Source organism: Danio rerio, chromosome 8 (genome assembly GCF_049306965.1).
Source record: "Danio rerio strain Tuebingen ecotype United States chromosome 8, GRCz12tu, whole genome shotgun sequence".
In the NCBI taxonomy this organism is placed as follows: Eukaryota; Metazoa; Chordata; class Actinopteri; order Cypriniformes; family Danionidae; genus Danio; species Danio rerio.
Window position 1 is genome coordinate 20,291,007 of NC_133183.1, and position 18,054 is coordinate 20,309,060.

Genomic DNA, 18,054 nt, shown 5'->3' on the forward strand with positions numbered 1-18,054 from the left:
GGACAATATTTAGCTAAACTACAACTACAGTATGTGAAAACCTGGAATCTGAGGATTTAAACTAATTAATTTCTAAACTAATCAAGTTCTAAGTAATGTACGCTACTAAACAAAAATGTAGTTTTCAATTTTTTATGGTACTGTAGATAAATTCATGGAATGTAATCTTTATTTAAAGGGGACCTTTTATGCAAAATTTACTTAAAAATTCACTTGTTTAAACACATTTGTCTGGCAACAGTCTGTGAATATAGCCCGCTTCTAATGGCAAATATGTCTGCAGAAACCTTTTGATTGACATTCTCTCTTTGTAAATGTCATTAAAGGGGGAAAGCCCCGGCCATTATTGGCAATCTCTCATCTATTAGCATAGCACGTTAATCTTGTATTTGAATCTGCCACTATGCTGACACAATCTCATTTTAATCCAATGCAACAGTCACAAACATGGCACAATTCAGATTAAAGCCTAAAAGAGGCAGTTTCAAAGTTATAAAACATTATTTGTGTGGCATTTTGAACTGAAACTTCACTTACACACTCTTGGAACACTAGAGACTTATATTACTTCTCGCAAAATAGGTCCCCTTTAATATTCAAATGATTTTGGCATAAAAGCAAAATGTTTAATTCTGACATTTTATGGCTTTTGTTAAAAAAAAATTTTGGTTCAGGGACACAATTCAGAAAAAGCAATGAAACAAAAACTTGGTAGAAAAGAGATGTCAAATACCTTTAACAGTCACAGTGGCTTTAGTGCTGACAGATCCTGCATTGCACTCGTATATGCCTGCATCACTGTCTTTTATATCACGGATGGCCAGCCTGGCCTCATTTCCAGACCGACTCACTAAATACTTTGAGGAATTCCAGATTAAACAGCCATCCTTGTACCAAACAATATGACATGGCTTTGAGGTCTTGCACAGCAGCATCAAACTTCCTCCTTCAATTGCTTCTGTGTTCTCTAAAGCTTTAGTAATAGTGGGGCGTCTTTCTGTGATTCAAAGCAGTCGCACAAAAAGCAACAAGTTAAGAAAAACATGTTTAATGCTGTGTTCAGTACATATTTATATGAATATGTTATAAGTCAATAAAAAGACACATTTAAAAGTTGTTTTGTCAACCCAGGCTCATTCTAAAAATGTACAGCTATATACATTTCTGGAGAGCACCAAATATGTCCCAGGATGAAAGTTTAAAGAAGAAGCTGCTGTGTATGCTTTTTGAGATCTCAAATATCTATCTCGAGTTCCTTTCGCACCTGCTGTTCTCGTTTAAATCCACCAGAGGCCGCTGTCAACTGACCGAATGACTGACCCACCCTCCTTCTTCCCTTAACCCAACCAATAGTGTTTTCAAAAGCACCGATTGACCCGCCCACCCACTTCCCTAAACCCGGAGAGGAAGTTTTAAACAGCAATCAAGAAAAAGAAAAGCCTTAGTCTGATTTTTACAACATTTTCAAATTTTACCACATTTTCATTCTGTTATTTACTTGTTTATTTTATTTTTTAGATTCTGTTTTTGTCATACCCGCTTTCTGGAACCGTTTTTCGCTGGAATCAAACCCCGTAGTCGTGGTCAATTCCTCTCTGCGTCTCAAGTCTGCCGACATGGCGAGCTACTGGTCAAATTTTAAAGACAAAAAGATCTTCACGATCTCAAGAAATGTATATAGGGCTACATTTTCAGAATGAGCCTATGTTGCAACTTGTTGTTCTAACTTCTAAACCTTAAAAGTTTGTATTGAATTGTATGTATTGTAATGCATTTTCTCTAATATACTGTCAGTGAATTTTTTTTATCTAAAAAATAAATTGCTACTAATAATCGTTCAAAGATATTTACACAGTACAATCCAATTAACACCAGGCAAGCAAAATATGCAAAAAGAATGCACAAATGTGGATTGCATCAAATGAGAAAAAAATTAGCTTAATGTTAATAAGGAATTTAACTATTACTCCTTTTAGTTTTATTAAAAAATTCTACATTACATTTTTTAATGTTCTAAAAAATGCTCAAAGTAAAGGATTTTTTGTAGAGTGAAAGGATTTAAAATACTGTGCATAATGTTAGTAAACATTTTTGGAGGTAGCCCATTTACCTTTTTTTAAATGAAATTGAGAAATGTAACTTTTAAACCGAAGTAGTCACATAATCATAACATTGTCTATGTTTAATATCAAAGCTGTAAAAGAAATATTGACTAGCGTCACCTTAAAGTAATCTCTGTAAAGGTGCAATGATTTATTTCAAACTTATTTGCTATGTAAATCTTTTCATGGTTTTATTATTGTTACCTCTGACTAACAGTGATGCGTATGATCTTTTGTCCCCAGCCTCAAAGATGATGGTGCCAGTGTCTTTCCGTGCCAGCTGTTTGAAGGTAAGAGTATGGTAGCCACCAGGAATCATCATGATCTCGTTAAGATCATTGGTGTACAGCAAGGTCTCGTCCAGGTACCATTTAACATCAGTGTAGTCACTTGGGCAGATTCGACACCTAAAGATGATGGTCTCCCCTTCTAGACACTCTTTATCTTCTAGCTCATCCACTATAACCACTTTTTGACCTGAAAATTGGAAATAAATGGAATAATCTAATAGATAAATAAAAAACCAAATGTTTAACGCTTTATTCTAGTACATACCGTTTACTAATCTCAGAACTATTTTAAAACAGTTAGATTCTGACAGAAGTTGAAGGCATTTGTTCACAGTAAATATTGTGATGTTTATTGTTTTAAATAAACAAATAAATATCTATTGATTTATCTGATTTGGCTACCTTGAACTGTAAGTAATGCCCTGCTCTGCATTGTCCCAACATCACAGATGTAAACAGCACTGTCACTCTTCTCCAGGTTGAAGATGGTCAGAGTAAGAAGAACATCTTTCTTCTTCATTATGTACTTGTGCCCCGATCTGAGCACCATCAAGCCTTTTAACCATGTCACTGTTGTGGCAGGCTGCCTGGTTTCACACTCCAGGACCACTATGCCCTTTTCCTCTGCAAACACATCCTTCAGTTCCTTTGCAAAAGCATGCTGCAAATCTGAATACACAACAAGAAACATGTAAATGAGATTCAGCAGAACCTATTAAAAGGATAATTCACAATTTTATAAAAAAATGATGGGATCATTTACTCACCCCAGACTTGCAAAACTAGTTCCAAACCAGTTTGGGTTTTTATTTTCTTCTGTTGAAGGTAAAATAAGATATTTTGAAAAATGTTGAAACTACTAAACATTGGCATCCATAGAGGGAAAAACTAATATTATGGAAGTCAATGGTTGCAGATTTCCAACATTTTTCAAAATGTATTCTTTGTGTTCAAGAGAACAACAAACTGGTTTGGAACAAGTCAAGGGTGAGTGAATGATGACAGAATTTTCATTTTTAGCTTAACTATCCATTTAAATAGACACTAGCACGTATTCACCAATTACCTCAAACTATTCATTAGCTACTGTACACCGTACTGTAATGTACTTCATAAGATATGATTCTTAATATTAGATAATTTGGTCCCACTTTATTTTAAGTGTCCTTAATTAATATGTACTTACACAGGAATTAATAGTTTGTTACAATGTACTTATTGTGTAAATACATGTATTTATTGTGTACTTATGCTTGATTTAATACCTGTATGTAAATACATCTGTAACTAACTTCTGTAATTACATTTGTAAATACACTGCTGACCATTCTCTACATCTTAACCCACCCTTAAACCTACCCATACCACCAAACCTGTGCATAACCCAACCCCTATCTCAACTCAAGAGCACCACAAGTGTTCTCAAATACATTATGAACACAGTAAGTACAGTGTTTTTATTTTTTGATGCAACTACATGGTAGTTAAGGACACTTAATATAAAGTGGGACCGATAATTTAACTAATTCAAAAGGTAATAGTACATATTAAATAGATAATAAACTAAACTATTAAATATTACTTATTTTAATTGTCACAAAAATAGTAGTAATAAATAGTAATAGCCTCTGATAAAAAATAAAGTACCTCTACTACTAGGATTTAATAAATAAATACAAATATGTGTTGAATAGGTAGTAGTATCTGCTGAATAAGCACTAGTGTCTATTTAATATGCAATATTATCTAAAGAATGAAAACTATCATTTAATAATAACAATATAATTAATAACTACTACTAGATTTTAAAGCTGTACTAGTACCCAAAGTAAAATTACTTAAGTAGTAATATAAAAGAATAAGTAATTATAACTAATGAAGTACATAGTCACAACGTTGTAACAGTTAATAAAGAAGTAATTACCTCTCACATCTAATCTCGCCCTTGTTGCGATCCCATCAGCCTCACAGCAGTATTCTCCAGAGTCCATTATGGCTGCATTATGGATGATGAGCTTCACCAGATAGTCCTTTTGAGTGATTTCATATTTCGGGCTGACTCTAATTTGTCTGCCATTTTTCAGCCATTTAACTGTTGCATCAGGTTTAGTGATCTCACAGCTGAGCTCTGGATCCTCCCCGGGTGTCGCTTTTACATTGAGCATATCCCTAAAAACTCTCACAGGTTTCTCTGAGAAAAAAAGACACAGAATGAGCATGTCTTCTAAACTGATTACTAAATTATAAATAATAAAAATAACTGGACTCTAGGGATGCTCTTATCGATCAGCCGAAGATCGATATCGGCCGATAATCAGATTTCATTACTCAATAATCTGGTACTCAATAATCTGAACAATCTCATGAACCGATCGTAAGTGTTACTGCTTATGAGTTTACAAGTAGAGAAAGACTGATTACTAAATAATAAATAATAATAATAGCTGGACTCTAGGGATGCTCCGATCGATCAGCTGAAGATCGGTATCGGCCTATAATCACATTTCATTACTCAATAATCTGGTACTCAATAATCTGGCCGATCTCATGAACCGACCGCAAGTGTTATTGTTTACGAGTTTACAAGTAGAGGAAGATGCACATGCGCATCTGGGTTATACATCAGCAGGGCTACAATCTTTTTAATTCGTTTTATCTATTATTTTCTGTAAAGCTGCTTCTGACCATGACATGTCAACAAATTATATTAGCGATTATGTGAAATATTCTTAATTTATTCTCTTAGGCAAGACGAAAGCTCCACGTAAGTATTATACTGAGAGGGAAAATGTGCTTTATGCATTGGCACAGTTATAGAAAGCTTGAAGCATCAGAATCGGCCGATCACCATGACAAGGAATTGGTACTTGGCTAGAACAAATCTAATCGCAGCATCACTACTGGACTCACCTTTGACAAAAAGCATAGTCCTGCAACTGAGTTCTTTAATACTAAAGACCACTTCACCGGCATCAGATGTCATCACTTCCTCTATGCTCATTGTGTATTTGCGACCCTCGTTAGCGACTATGATCCGTCGATTGCTAACAATAAGCTGGCCATTCATATTCCAGAATGCTTCATCGATGATTTCATGGGACAGAACACACTCAAAACTACAGCTTTCTCCTTCCAGCACAGTTGCGGTCCGTATGCGTTTGACAATAGTTATGTGGAGGTCTGGAAAAATTTCCTCAGTTTAAAATGTAACAATTTGACATTTTTAAATAATAAATATCAACAGAAGTGGATAAGGGTGAAGTAATAATAACAATTAAATCATCTTGGGATTTGGTCCAAGTAATATTTTAAATAAAAAAAAACATCTTGGGATTAAAGTCAATATAATGTGAGATCAAACTAGTTAAATTTCAAAAAATAGTTCAAATAAAATGTTTAGGGAAAAAAATAGAGAAAAAAAAACAATAAACAAAGAACATTTGCATGTCTAAATGTCAAGAATTACATTAATCTTAAAATTTCAAAAAGATTTTCACAGAATTTAATAACTTTATTCTGAAATCTCGAGATGGTTAAATGTTTAATTATTGCTTTGCCTCTAATCCTCTTTCCATACATTACAGTTAAAGAATACAAAAGGTAAACATACCCCGAACTGTGACTTTAGCTTTAGTTTGGCTGCAGCCAATATCACAGCTGTACTCCCCTCCGTCTTCCTTTATCAGCTTGTGAATTTTAAGTGTCAAGGATTTTCCCACATGGAGAATCTCATACTTCTCAGTGGAGTTCAGTATTTCACCATCTTTCCTCCAGACTGGCGTCACAGATGGCTTGGAAACCTCACACTGCAGAAGGATTTCACCACGCTCTTCACCTGCTACATCCTCCAGTGACCTGAAGAACACTGCTGGCTTTTCTTAAAAACACACACAAACACACAGCAGGGCAAATGTCATACCTAAATGTAAATGATACCAATCTAATAAATAATAAATAAATGATAAATAATCTATCCTTATTTTCAACATTCAAGTGGAGCCATTTGTAACCTGTTACAAATTTTGATTATTTTTATTTTATATTGTAAACTAGTATTTTTTTATTATAATTATTTATTACATGTGGTCTCTGAGGCTGACACGATGGATTAGCACTGTAGCCTCACAGCAAGAAGGTCACTGGTTCGAGTCCCGGCTGAGTTAGTTTGCACTTTTGTATGGAGTTTGCATGTTCTCCCCATGTAAGTTTCCTCCGGGTGCTCTGGTTTCCCCCACAGTCCAAACACATGCACTATAGGTGAATTAAATAAACTAAATTGGTCGTAGTGTATGAGTGTGAATGGATGTTTCCCAGTACTGTGTTGCAGCTGGAAGGACATCCGCTGCAGAAAAAAGGTGTGGATACATTGGCGGTTTATTCCGCTGTAGTGACCCCTAATGAATAATTTGACTAAGCCAAAGGAAAATAAATGAATGTGGTCTCTGAAATACTTGATTCTGACAGGTCAGTCACATCTGTTGAACATCTTGGATATTAAAAAAAAAAAAACAGTGTTGGAAACATAATGCAGATGTTAGAATCTAGAAAAGTAAACTATTTGCACACTATAGTAAATTTATGCAGCACAACATTCCAATGTACAGTACGAAAGAATGATAAATGTTGTATTATAAAATGTTCAAATAAGACAACAAATTCTCATAATGACAGAGGATGCATGCTTGTCAGATCAGACATCGAGAATTATAACCCTTAAATAGTGCTTTAAGAAAGTGCTTGGTGCATGGAATTAAAAATGCAATATTTGTTGTTAATTAGCACATCTGTCTCTGTTCTGAATGTAAAGTATAGAGCGCAGTTTATTTTACAATTCAGTTTTCTTATCCCACGATAAGTGAAAGCCTCACCTCTGACCCTGAGGAATGCAGATTCACTGATATCAAGGCTTTTGAATGTTATACGGCTCTCTTGAGGAGTAAGACGTTTCAGTATCAGACTGTACACTTTTCCAGAGTTCTGGATTTTGTTGATGTGGTTGGTATGTAGCACTTTGTCATTGAGAAGCCACTGGACACTGGGCGACTCGTGATTCAGTTCACAGCAGAACACTGCAGTCCCATCTTCCTCAGCCTCTACTTGCTCCAGGTGTCTTATGATCTTCAACTTTTTCACTGTGTGATAAAGAAATGTATTTTAAATTAACTATTTAACTAAATATGTCTTATCAGAGCTCTAAAGATGCTTCATAAAAACTACTTTTGTGTTTTGAAGACTAGCAAGTGCACGTTGTGTCTAAGGGCCTACTCACACTATGCTATCCGAACAGTGCCAGGCCAGTTTCCCGGATTGTTTGAGAAGTGTGAGTGCGCTGAATCGGGGTTCACTTGGGCTTTGGCGCGGTACGCTTGTGTGTGAGTGCAAAATGTGCCTGAGCCCGAAACTGAAAGTGAGACGTGACTTTTAAGGGACTGTTTCATGTGTGTTTATTAATCATTCTTACTGTTCAATGAACGCAAACAAGCTTGCTTTGGCCCGGTTCAAAGCAACTGTACATATTGTGAGTCTGCCCTTAATCTGATATCATAGGTAAAAATCCATTATACAGTTAATAACATTATAAGTAGTGCATTGTAGTGTAGCGTAGTGCATTGTAGAGTAGTGTAAGACTACTTTCCTGCCTGTCTGAATTGCTGGAATGTTCCACAATTAGACATTTTAAGGCTTTTAATCTCTTTTATTCATCTATGTTTGATACAATCTACATTGTAAAAAGTGCTACAAAAATAAAGACAGGCTAAGTTACAGCTGAGAGCAGATACCTTTTACATTGACTTTTCCTCTTGTTTCTGATCCACCAGCCACACAGCGATACTCTCCCGAATCTGCTGCCTTCACACCCAGGATGGTCATCTCAACCCGGTTCTTCTCCCGCTTTATTGTATACTTATTGGAGGCAAACAAAGGTGTTCTGCCCTTAAACCAGCGCACCACTCTGGGGGATGGACAGAACTCACAGCTGAGGGTTACTGACCCGTTCTCCTTTTCCTCCACATCTGAGATGGGCTGTTTGACAATTAAAGGCCGCTCTAAAGTATAGGCAAGAAAGGTTTCACTTTAAAAAGTAGAGCATACAGTAACTCCATGCTCTGATTTAGTGATCATCGATGTAAACATTAAAAAGATGAGTAACTTTGCAATTGCATCTCTGCAAGTAATTACAATTTTAAAATGCATATAATATATTTTTTAAAGTCTGCATGTCCTGCATGTTAATTTACCTGAATTTGAATAGGCATGAGCTCGTAAAAAGATTCTGACGGTATGAAAATCTTGGATAAAAATATCATGATTTCACAGTATCTTGCTTACTGCTCTAAAACAGTGGAGTCCCAACCTTTTTTTTTTTTTGCCTGAGACTCCATTTCCCTTCCGAAAAATATTATAAGGCCCTTGTAAGGTAACATTTAATTATATTATCACTCATGTAAATTTGCAGTAAGGATGACAAAAAATTTAGTTTTCAAACACAGTGTATGTATATTACTATATCTAAATATGTTTCTGCACAAATAATAGCCTAAATATAAAAGCAAATCATCAGTAGGCCGTTTGTTACTGAAAAATGCAAGCATTTGGCTTTTATATTGGCCCTATATTAATTGCCAGTTAGTTGTGACATCCCTCATCTCATTTTGGGAGTGTGTCAATTCTTTTGCAAAAACTGCTCTGGTCTTGTTGTGGTATTGGGGATGCGTTGTCTACAAAAGTCTTATTAATTTGGATGACCTCATGCATTCGTTAGAAAGAACTTTGGCACAGATAATACACTGTGGCTGGGTCAGGGACTCTTTCCTTCTAGAAAATAGAATAAAACCATAGTTCAGGTAACTATCTTGGTATTTCCTGAATTTTGTGTTTCCAGTTTTGCTAGTACTGCAACCTGAAATGTTTGGAACTTCCTCACCAGGGTCCAGTTGGCTTCAGTCAGTATTAGCTGCTGAAGGCGAATGAGTAAGACACACTCTTTTTTTTGTGGAGGAAAAATGATAAATTTGTCAATTTTTTTTTGTCAGCCAGGTGATGAAATGAACTAAGGCAACATATGATTGTTCCCCAAATTTGTGCACTGCTTAATTTAGTTTTTTATTTTATTTTACAGCTTGCTGAGACCTCCTTGTTGGCCAGGACCCCCTGTTGGGAACTGCTGCACTAAAATATGTTCTTCTGGGTAAAAAAAATAAAAAACTTCCTAATTAACACTTGATAATATATTTTAAGAAACATTTAAAATATGATATACGACTTCTGCTATCTTTGGATACTTTGGATATAAAGTAAGTAAGCCACTGCACTGTTCAAGTGTATAGCACATAGGATGCACATAGCAGCAGTGGATGTTGCTTTATAAGCAATGTGTTTCTCAAATTTTTGCTGAATCATTTGCTGATCAGTAGCTTTTGATGAGGAGGACTTTTCTGCTTGAGGTACTGTTGCCCTAAAAAACTAAACAAAATAATATCAAAAAAGCATGTAAAAAAAAAAAAATACTTACACATACTTTAGGTATAGCAGTATTATCTGCAAGTTTAAAACCTTGACTTTTCCAAACTGCGATGAACCTTAGAAAACAGTTATCATCCCATGCTTAAATTTTAATCTCTCTTTATTTGTAAGACTTTCTCAAAGAACCACCCTGCAGTAAAAAATACATTTGCTGCTTGTTCAAACTACTTATTTTAAAATACTTGAAACAACAAAATTCTTATGTTTTTTTTAGGGTTTTTAAGGGTGGTGGGGGAGGGGGGGCAACCTAATTGTTTTTTATTTCAATCCACCTAAAATTCGTTAAAACGATTAAGTTAACTTTTTTGGAGGGGGGGGGGTACACCAGTATATACATATACATCCGATTTTTCATTATAATCTCTCTAAATATATAACATACCAAGCAGCAATCATACACAGGGATTTCAATACTTGTTTTTTTTTTATTTTATTTTATTTATATAATTATGTTATTTTGTATGTATATATTATTATACAAAATGCAAGCTAAATAAACTTAAAAAAATTTATTAGACTAGCGTTTTTTATTTAAAGTTCATTAAATCATTCAATTGTAAACTAATGGGGAAAAAAAACAAAAAAGAGAGGAAGATGGGAGTAATTTAGGAAAAAATACAATGAATATTTTAAGGCCCGAAGACTGTGTAAAGGGGAATATAAAAATACAGTGTGAGCATTCTTTTTAATTACACTGGCTACATCCCTACACTGAATATTTTAAATAACAGCATAATTACCTGTAACTGTTAGTTGAGCTTCTGACTTGCTCTTGCCCGAGGTGAACTGTACAGTACCACACATACTACTGTCAGTTTGGGTAAAAATAAGTCTGTGAGAAGTTCCTTGCCTCTCAATCCTAATGTCTGGACAGGGGAACAGTATCTGCCCATTCAGGGTCCATTTTGGAGCCCTCTCCAACTTAATACTGGTTTCCACTTTAAAACAAGCCTCTTTAGGTTCCATGACCTCGACAGAACTGAGTCCTCTCAAAATACTGATGGCCTGCTCTGTAACAATAAATCATAAAAGTCTTAATATTTCAAGCAGACAGACTGAATGGAGGAACTAAATGAACTGTATTTAAAGTTTGCATTTATTTTAACCTCACCTTCTACAAAAAGTTGGCAAGAAGTCCTCTCATCAACAGCATCACAGATAAAAGTGTCTTCATCTGAAGACCCCACATCCTCTATGATGAGTTGTCTGTAAACACCTTCACTAACAACTTGGTATTTTCTATTTGGCACAATTTCTTGGTTTCTTTTAAACCATTCAACCACAGCATTGGCACGGGAGACCTGACACTCCAGTAATGCTCTGTGTTTGTACATGGCAATCTTCACCCTCAGCGGCCTTACAAAATGAACCGGAAGCTCTGCAATGATGATATTTAGTAAATTGGAACACAAAAAAAAACCCTGAAAAAAAATATATGTGCTTTTTGTTACCTTTGACTCGTAGCATTGCTGTTGAAGAGACCCTCTCAGCGGTGAATCTGATCTCACCGGCATCTTCTGATCTGACTGATTTATAGGTTAGGGAGTGTATTTTACCTGTGTTCATGAGATTTGATTGAATTTGAAAGAGCTGTAGAAAATTGCATTTTAAAACAAAAAGTTATCTATGAAAGAATTTTTGGTCATTCTAAAAAAGAAATCAGCATAAAAAAAAAATCAGCATAAAACAAACTGCAATATATTTTTCCTCAGGTTTTAATGAAGATTTTACAAAAGAAAAATGTTTGGGAATTAACTGGATGATTGCATAAAGCACTGCAGTTGTGACGTCAAATCCTAAATGTTATTTCCTCAGTTTTATAACATAACTTTTTAATTTTGGGTAAAACAAAAATCAGTTGTAAACATAAATTGACAATACTTGGATGTTTTGCAGTTTGTTCTACATAATTTATACTCAGTAGTGTAAAGTAACATATACAAATTACAAATACTCACACTACTGTAATTAAGTAGTTTTTCTCAGGACTTGTAATTTACTCAGTAGTTTTAAAATGTTGAGTACATTATTAGTGCTGTACAGAGACTGTTTATAGTCTACTGATGAGAAAATGAAGGATGATGACTGTATGATGACTGAAATCACTAAACAGCCTTAAACAATCACTAAATGGAACGAATGAAGAATTGAAGGAATGGGCAAAATAAAGGAAGGACCGAACAAGGAATGGAAGAAAGAACTGAACAGAGGATCGAACTAATGAAGAAGGGAAGGACCAAATTAATCAACATGTAGATAGAGTTATGTTTTCAGAATGAGCCTGGGTGAAAACAACTGAAAGGGCAAGAAAGCACTGAACAAACTAAGAAAGGAAGGAACTAACGAATTAATGAACAAAGGACCTAATGAAGAAACAAAAATCTGAACAAACGAATGAGTGAATGAATGGAGGAACCAAGAAAGGAACAAAAAACTAGTAAAGTATGAAACGAACAAACAAATAAATAAAGGAAGAAACCATGTAAGGAAAATTGGAAGGAACAAACAAATATAGGAAGATCTCTAAATGCACTACAGAATGTTACATTTTCACATCCCTGCACAAACTGCATGTAAACACATCAACATTTCACAGTGTAATGCTCACTACTCTTGAGTACTTTTAAAAGGGCTTTTAAAACTTTTTACTCATATTTTGAGTAATATTCACAACAGATACTTTTATTGTTGCACTACATATTTGGGCAAATAATGGTACTTTTATTTGAGTATGATTTTTCAGTACTCTTTCCACCACTGTGCATGCTGAAAATGTGAATTTGGCAGACGTTATTTTTTATTTAGAATTTTTACAGTCTGTGTAGTTACACACAACTATAATGTTATACAGTATATTTATCAGTGACCTTTCTCACTCATGAATTGCAAAATCGTGTTATATAAACCCATCTTGGCCTGATATAATATGACAGATCTTGAAATCTCATGTGAATGATAAGGTTGTTCAGAGAGAATAAAGATTATGAGGACAAATAAATTTACCAATTATGTGCATTGATAGACCATTATAAAACAAATTCAATATTCCAATTAAAGAACTGTCAATTTCAATTTTGTTTCTATAATAACATTCAGGTTAGATTTTAGAATGACCATGTCAAGTTTGAAACCTTTTTTATTTTATCATCGAAAAGTGTCCAGTGCGTCTCCATATTTTAAGAATGCCCCTCTTGTGATTATAACAGCCACCAGTGTTACTCAACCTCTCACACCTACCCTCGCATCGTATTTTAATGTTGTCCCCTGCTTTCAACCGGCTGTTGTCCTTGTACCACTTCCCATCCACATCTTCCCAGTTGACCTCACAGATAAATGTCAAACTCTCCCTCTCAGTCACACTGACATTCTGAAGAGCCTTCACAATCTTTATATCCCTGGCTGAGAGACAGGAGAAATTACAGAGAAGAACTGTACCATTTGAACTGACCAAGACCACTTTATGCTGCAAGTATCGATTAAAAAAAAAACTTCTGAAATATACAATTGAAGTCAGGTGGTAAATAAGGTGGTTTAAAAAATGTAAAACAAATAAGGCTTTCACCAGAATAAAATATATGCTGTATTATAAACTGTAAAACTCAACAGTCAACTTAATAAATGAAATGAGTGTAGTTAACTCAAAATTTACAGAAAGTTAATTCCACTTATTTAAAAAGTTTTGAACTTGGTGTTGAAGGTAATAAGTTAAATACCTCATCACTTCAACTTAAATGAAATAAGTACACATTACTCATATAGATTTTTTTTTTAACTCAAATGGTTTGTTGCAATCGGTTTCCTCAAATGGTTTGAGTTGCCTTAACTTATTGGGATTTACAGTGTAGGAAATACTGTATGAAAAAATTCCTAACTCTGTTAAACATTATCCAGGAAATATTTGAAAAAATAAATAAATAAATAAATCACAGGAGGGCTAATAATTTAGACTTCAACTATATAATCATTTTCCACAAAAACTTTTGACTGCACTAAATCAAATTACATTTGTATACTGAGAGTACTGGTACCTGTGACTGTCAACATAGCAGAGGTTTCAATCCCTTCAGCCTTGAAGCTGATAATGCCCATGTCAGCCAGCGTCACCCGGGTCAGTGTGAGTGTGTGGTTTTTGCCCTGCATGGCAATTCGACACACAGGCCTGGATTTAATAGGAACTCCATCTCTGGTCCACTGACCCCGGACGTACGCGTGACTGAGGACCACCTCAAATGTACAAGCTTCTTTCTCACACAGCGTCGCATCCTCAAGCCCTTTGACCAGCTGAATCCTCACTTTTTAGACATAAGTATCACAATTACCAGTGTTTTTCTTTAATATGAAATGAAATAGTCGTCGCTAAAGTGACATCTGTGAGGGAAAGTATTGCGCGCAGGCACGAGACAGGATAACTGTACACGCGGAGTGTAACCGCGCCAAAATGTAATTGCCTCAGCGTTTTTTTCTCCCGCAAATGTCACTTTAGTGACTTAGTATCCATCTAAAAGTATACTATGATTATGATATAACAAAAATGTTAACATTTAATTAAGAAATGGTTCTTACATGCCATGTTTTGGAGCTTGTCCTCTCACACGCCTTTAGCAATTGTCAGCAACATCAGTTGAACTCTAAAAAGTGTAAGAGGCCTATGTTACTCCTCTGCATTTTAAAGACTGTTTATTATTAATATAATATGAACATACTTTCAGCATTCATCTTTCTTAACGTGTGTCTCCCTTAAAATTAACTATTTTATTATGTCTTTGGTGTAATAATCCAACAAATTAACTAGTAATTGCAGCAAAACCATGTAGTTAAACCTTGATTAATTTGTCATAATGGGTGTCCATAAACACAATTGAATGATACAATTTTGTTCCTAAACGTTCAGAAACAGATGCATAATGAATACAATCTGTGGCTCTTCTTGAAATATGAAATATGAAACTGACAGCAACAATATTCTCTAGACTACATTCTCTAATTAGTTAATTACCTTGGTATGCATGATGTCTCTGCCATTCTAAGTTCATTAAGTTGTGTCTATATATATATGGGCCGAGATAACTAAAATCTGTAAAAGTCAAACATTTACAAATACCTTTTCTCCTATTACAACCAAACAAATTACTAGTTCAATTATAAGTTGGCCTGAAATAATGCTTTGAAATATGACACTATCCTTGCATCTACGTTAATTTACCATTTATAAGCCATTGTGTGTTCGGCATCAGACATCAGTCAAATCAAAACGGACAAGAATTGAACTACAGCACATTTAGATCAGAACATGTTGTTTGTTATGACTTTAATATCAAATATTTCATGCACCGAAGAGATCAAGGTATTTAAATTAAACAAGAACTTGGAATCAGTCATGAGAAAAACTTTCAAACTGACAAGACGTTTAAAAACAAACAAATAAATCATCCATATACTCACCATTAGCAGCACTTGACATGTTCCTCACATTTAAGTCCAGAAAATACACATCATATTTGAAGCTATTGACAAAAACACCAAAGTCCACCCAGGCTTTTTTTGTGGTTCATGCAAATTCCTTCCAGATTATTCCCCAAACTTTGACCAAAGATCCTCAGGTCAGTGTGCTATCCCGTTTCCCTTGGCAGACAAGCAGCTGAAAATGTTTTTCTTTTTTTCCCAGCTTTCCCAAAGGCTAATACCGAACAGCTGACATATCTCCAAAATAGCAGTGCGTCATTATACATAAAGATAGAAACATCTTGGCTACATGTAACAAGTCCTGCCTGCTTGCATTGTTTTCTTTCACTACAGATAAGATACTATCCTTCTTTCTCAATGGATGGTTTGTGTTGTAACAATTAGCCTGTTTATCCCTTAATTAACTACTGTGTATCCCTACTAAATTAACCCTAAGATATCGATTTACTGGTTTGATTTGCAATGAATAAATGCGTTTCATTGACCAGTGATGTGTAGACCAGAAGGTTTTCACAGTAGCAGAGGCTCTTTAGTTCGTGAATCATATTTCAATACAACTGAGTTGGAAAGGTCACAGAAGATTAAAAGATAGAACTGTCATTCCGTGTGAAATCACTTCTTAGATCATTGTGAATGCTGATACTACTGGACTGTCCAGTGTCTTTGGTATTTATTTTCTATTCTGACTTTTGCATCTGCATGCTCAACTGACAATTAAAGAATGATATCATATATAAATCTTTTTTTTTTTTTGCATTGTCAAAAGTTTATGAAATTGTAACTGCAGAGATTTAACAGGTCTGACAATCCAGCCTGATCTCACAAGGAAACTTAACCATTTAATGTTTTGTCGGTTTGGTGGCTAATTCGTATGAATTCGTACAAGTGAAGTCATCCAAAATGTACGATTTTAAAGGCACCCAACCCAACCCCATCACTAAACCCAACCGTCAATGTGGGATAAGCAAATCGTACTAAAGTGTTTGAAACCTTTTTATAAATGTCATCTCTTTTAATATTCTATTGTGGTGACTCTTGTGTAAAGAAATTATGTATTTCATCTTTAAAACTTATTTTTGTTTAATACAGATACAAACCAATCAAATAAACAGCAGACCTGCATTAAGCATGTGTAAACGAAGGTCCTAACTGAAAGTGACAGGGACGTGATATCAATGATGGCTCGAAGATGCAATATAAATAGCAATTTGTTAAGGAACCAGCACCATGTGAGGATGTGTTAGGTGAATTTAGAACTTGACGAAACAGCTGAACACTTCACCTAAGCTCGCAGGTCCTTGTTTGGAGCACATCTCTACAAGTTTCACATGTCGTTTGATTCTGTCTCTCTCCAACCTGCTGACAACAGATTCATCAAGAGTAATAAATCAACCTAATGTCACCTTGTTGCTTATGAGAACATGTCATTTGAAGAAATGAAAATAAAGCCAGTCAATGTTATTCTTATATATGCCAAAAGTGTGTTACTATACTGTATATATAAATAAAGCAACTGGACTTTGTTGTCACTGTTGGCACGTGAGTGTAGAAGAAGAGCAAAAACAGCATGACCTTCAGGACATCAGTGATGTTGATGCTGCAGCTTGCTTCTCCTTTGCATGAAAATAAGAGAAAAGTGAGGTAAACAAACCTTAAATTTGGCTTTGTGACATCAGAGTAGTTTTACTTTAACAAATTATGCAGAGCTACATGTTTACCAGCACTGAGTTGCGCGGCTTTGACAGAGTGCCTGTCCATTTGTTTATCTGAGATAATCCTTTAAACCCTAGTCTGGGGGGCTGTCTCAGTTTCAGCCCAGACCAATCACAGCTCCACAGGTCTAACTGGGGCTACAAAATCCCCTTCTCCCATTAGCTGTCCTTGACACATCTGAAGCACATACTGTCTTTTCACCTCTATGTATGGATCCACAGGAAAGAGAAGTAATCTTTTTTTTAATAAAGACTTTTGGTTCCTCAAAAGAAACTTTAAAAAAAAAAATATTAAAGGGGAATATAAAAAATATTTATTTGATTCACTCTTTCTGAAGAGTTCTTTTGAAGATCTTTTGAAAATAGTATAAAGAACATTTTTATCACCCACACATTTTCTGTTATAAAGAACATTTTGTTGAATTAAAAAGTTCCATGGAAGAAACATATTTTACATTGGTAAACAGTACAACATGATTAGTTGACTTTACTTTAAAAAGTGATAAAACACGTTGCCTTAAAATTAAGTGAATTAACTATGTGCATAATTCTAAAGTCATAATTATAGTCAACTTGACAGTTTCAAAGTCTATTTACCCACGTTTTATCACTTTGTTGTCACTTTTAAAGCAACAGGTTTTCTTACCTTTTATAAGTAACTAATTACTTTATGTGAATTGGGTAGGCTAAATTGTACATAGTGTATGAGTGTGAATGAGTGTATGGATGATTCCCAGAGATGGGTTGCGGCTAAAAGGGCATATGCTGGATAAGTTGGCGGTTCATTTCGCTGTAGCGACCCCGGAATAATAAAGGGACTAAGCCAAAAAGAAAATGAATGAATAAATATTATTGTAGATATATCATCAATATATTACAAAGGTAAGAAAGATCATGTAACACTAAAATTAAATTGTCACAAAATTAACTTTTTTACTTAAAATATATTAAACAAAACACTTC

The 18,054-nt window shown here is 34.8% G+C and overlaps 1 protein-coding gene across 4 annotated transcripts in view; it reads right to left on the bottom strand.

Moving 5' to 3' along the window:
* The window catches only part of obscna (obscurin, cytoskeletal calmodulin and titin-interacting RhoGEF a), an 80,306-nt gene extending 63,003 nt beyond the window's left edge, over positions 1 to 17,303 (bottom strand). For 3 of the 4 annotated variants that reach the window (XR_012384210.1, XM_073910183.1, XM_073910184.1), the window contains exons 1-15: positions 15,359 to 15,416; positions 14,480 to 14,544; positions 13,945 to 14,208; positions 13,154 to 13,315; positions 11,368 to 11,472; positions 11,028 to 11,294; positions 10,657 to 10,926; positions 8,173 to 8,439; positions 7,261 to 7,524; positions 6,003 to 6,269; positions 5,303 to 5,572; positions 4,317 to 4,583; positions 2,795 to 3,061; positions 2,307 to 2,579; positions 734 to 997 (exon numbers count right to left, since the gene is read on the bottom strand). Coding sequence is in view for 3 of the 4 variants with exons in the window: in XM_073910183.1 (XP_073766284.1) it covers positions 734 to 997; positions 2,307 to 2,579; positions 2,795 to 3,061; positions 4,317 to 4,583; positions 5,303 to 5,572; positions 6,003 to 6,269; positions 7,261 to 7,524; positions 8,173 to 8,439; positions 10,657 to 10,926; positions 11,028 to 11,294; positions 11,368 to 11,472; positions 13,154 to 13,315; positions 13,945 to 14,208; positions 14,480 to 14,486 (3,214 nt within the window). In the remaining variant the exon portion in view is untranslated. Of the gene's footprint in view, positions 1 to 733; positions 998 to 2,306; positions 2,580 to 2,794; positions 3,062 to 4,316; positions 4,584 to 5,302; positions 5,573 to 6,002; positions 6,270 to 7,260; positions 7,525 to 8,172; positions 8,440 to 10,656; positions 10,927 to 11,027; positions 11,295 to 11,367; positions 11,473 to 13,153; positions 13,316 to 13,944; positions 14,209 to 14,479; positions 14,545 to 15,358; positions 15,417 to 16,661; positions 16,993 to 17,097 lie in introns of those variants that run through there. The other variant, XM_073910182.1, reaches the window with a different exon arrangement.
* Positions 17,304 to 18,054: the final 751 nt, after the last annotated feature.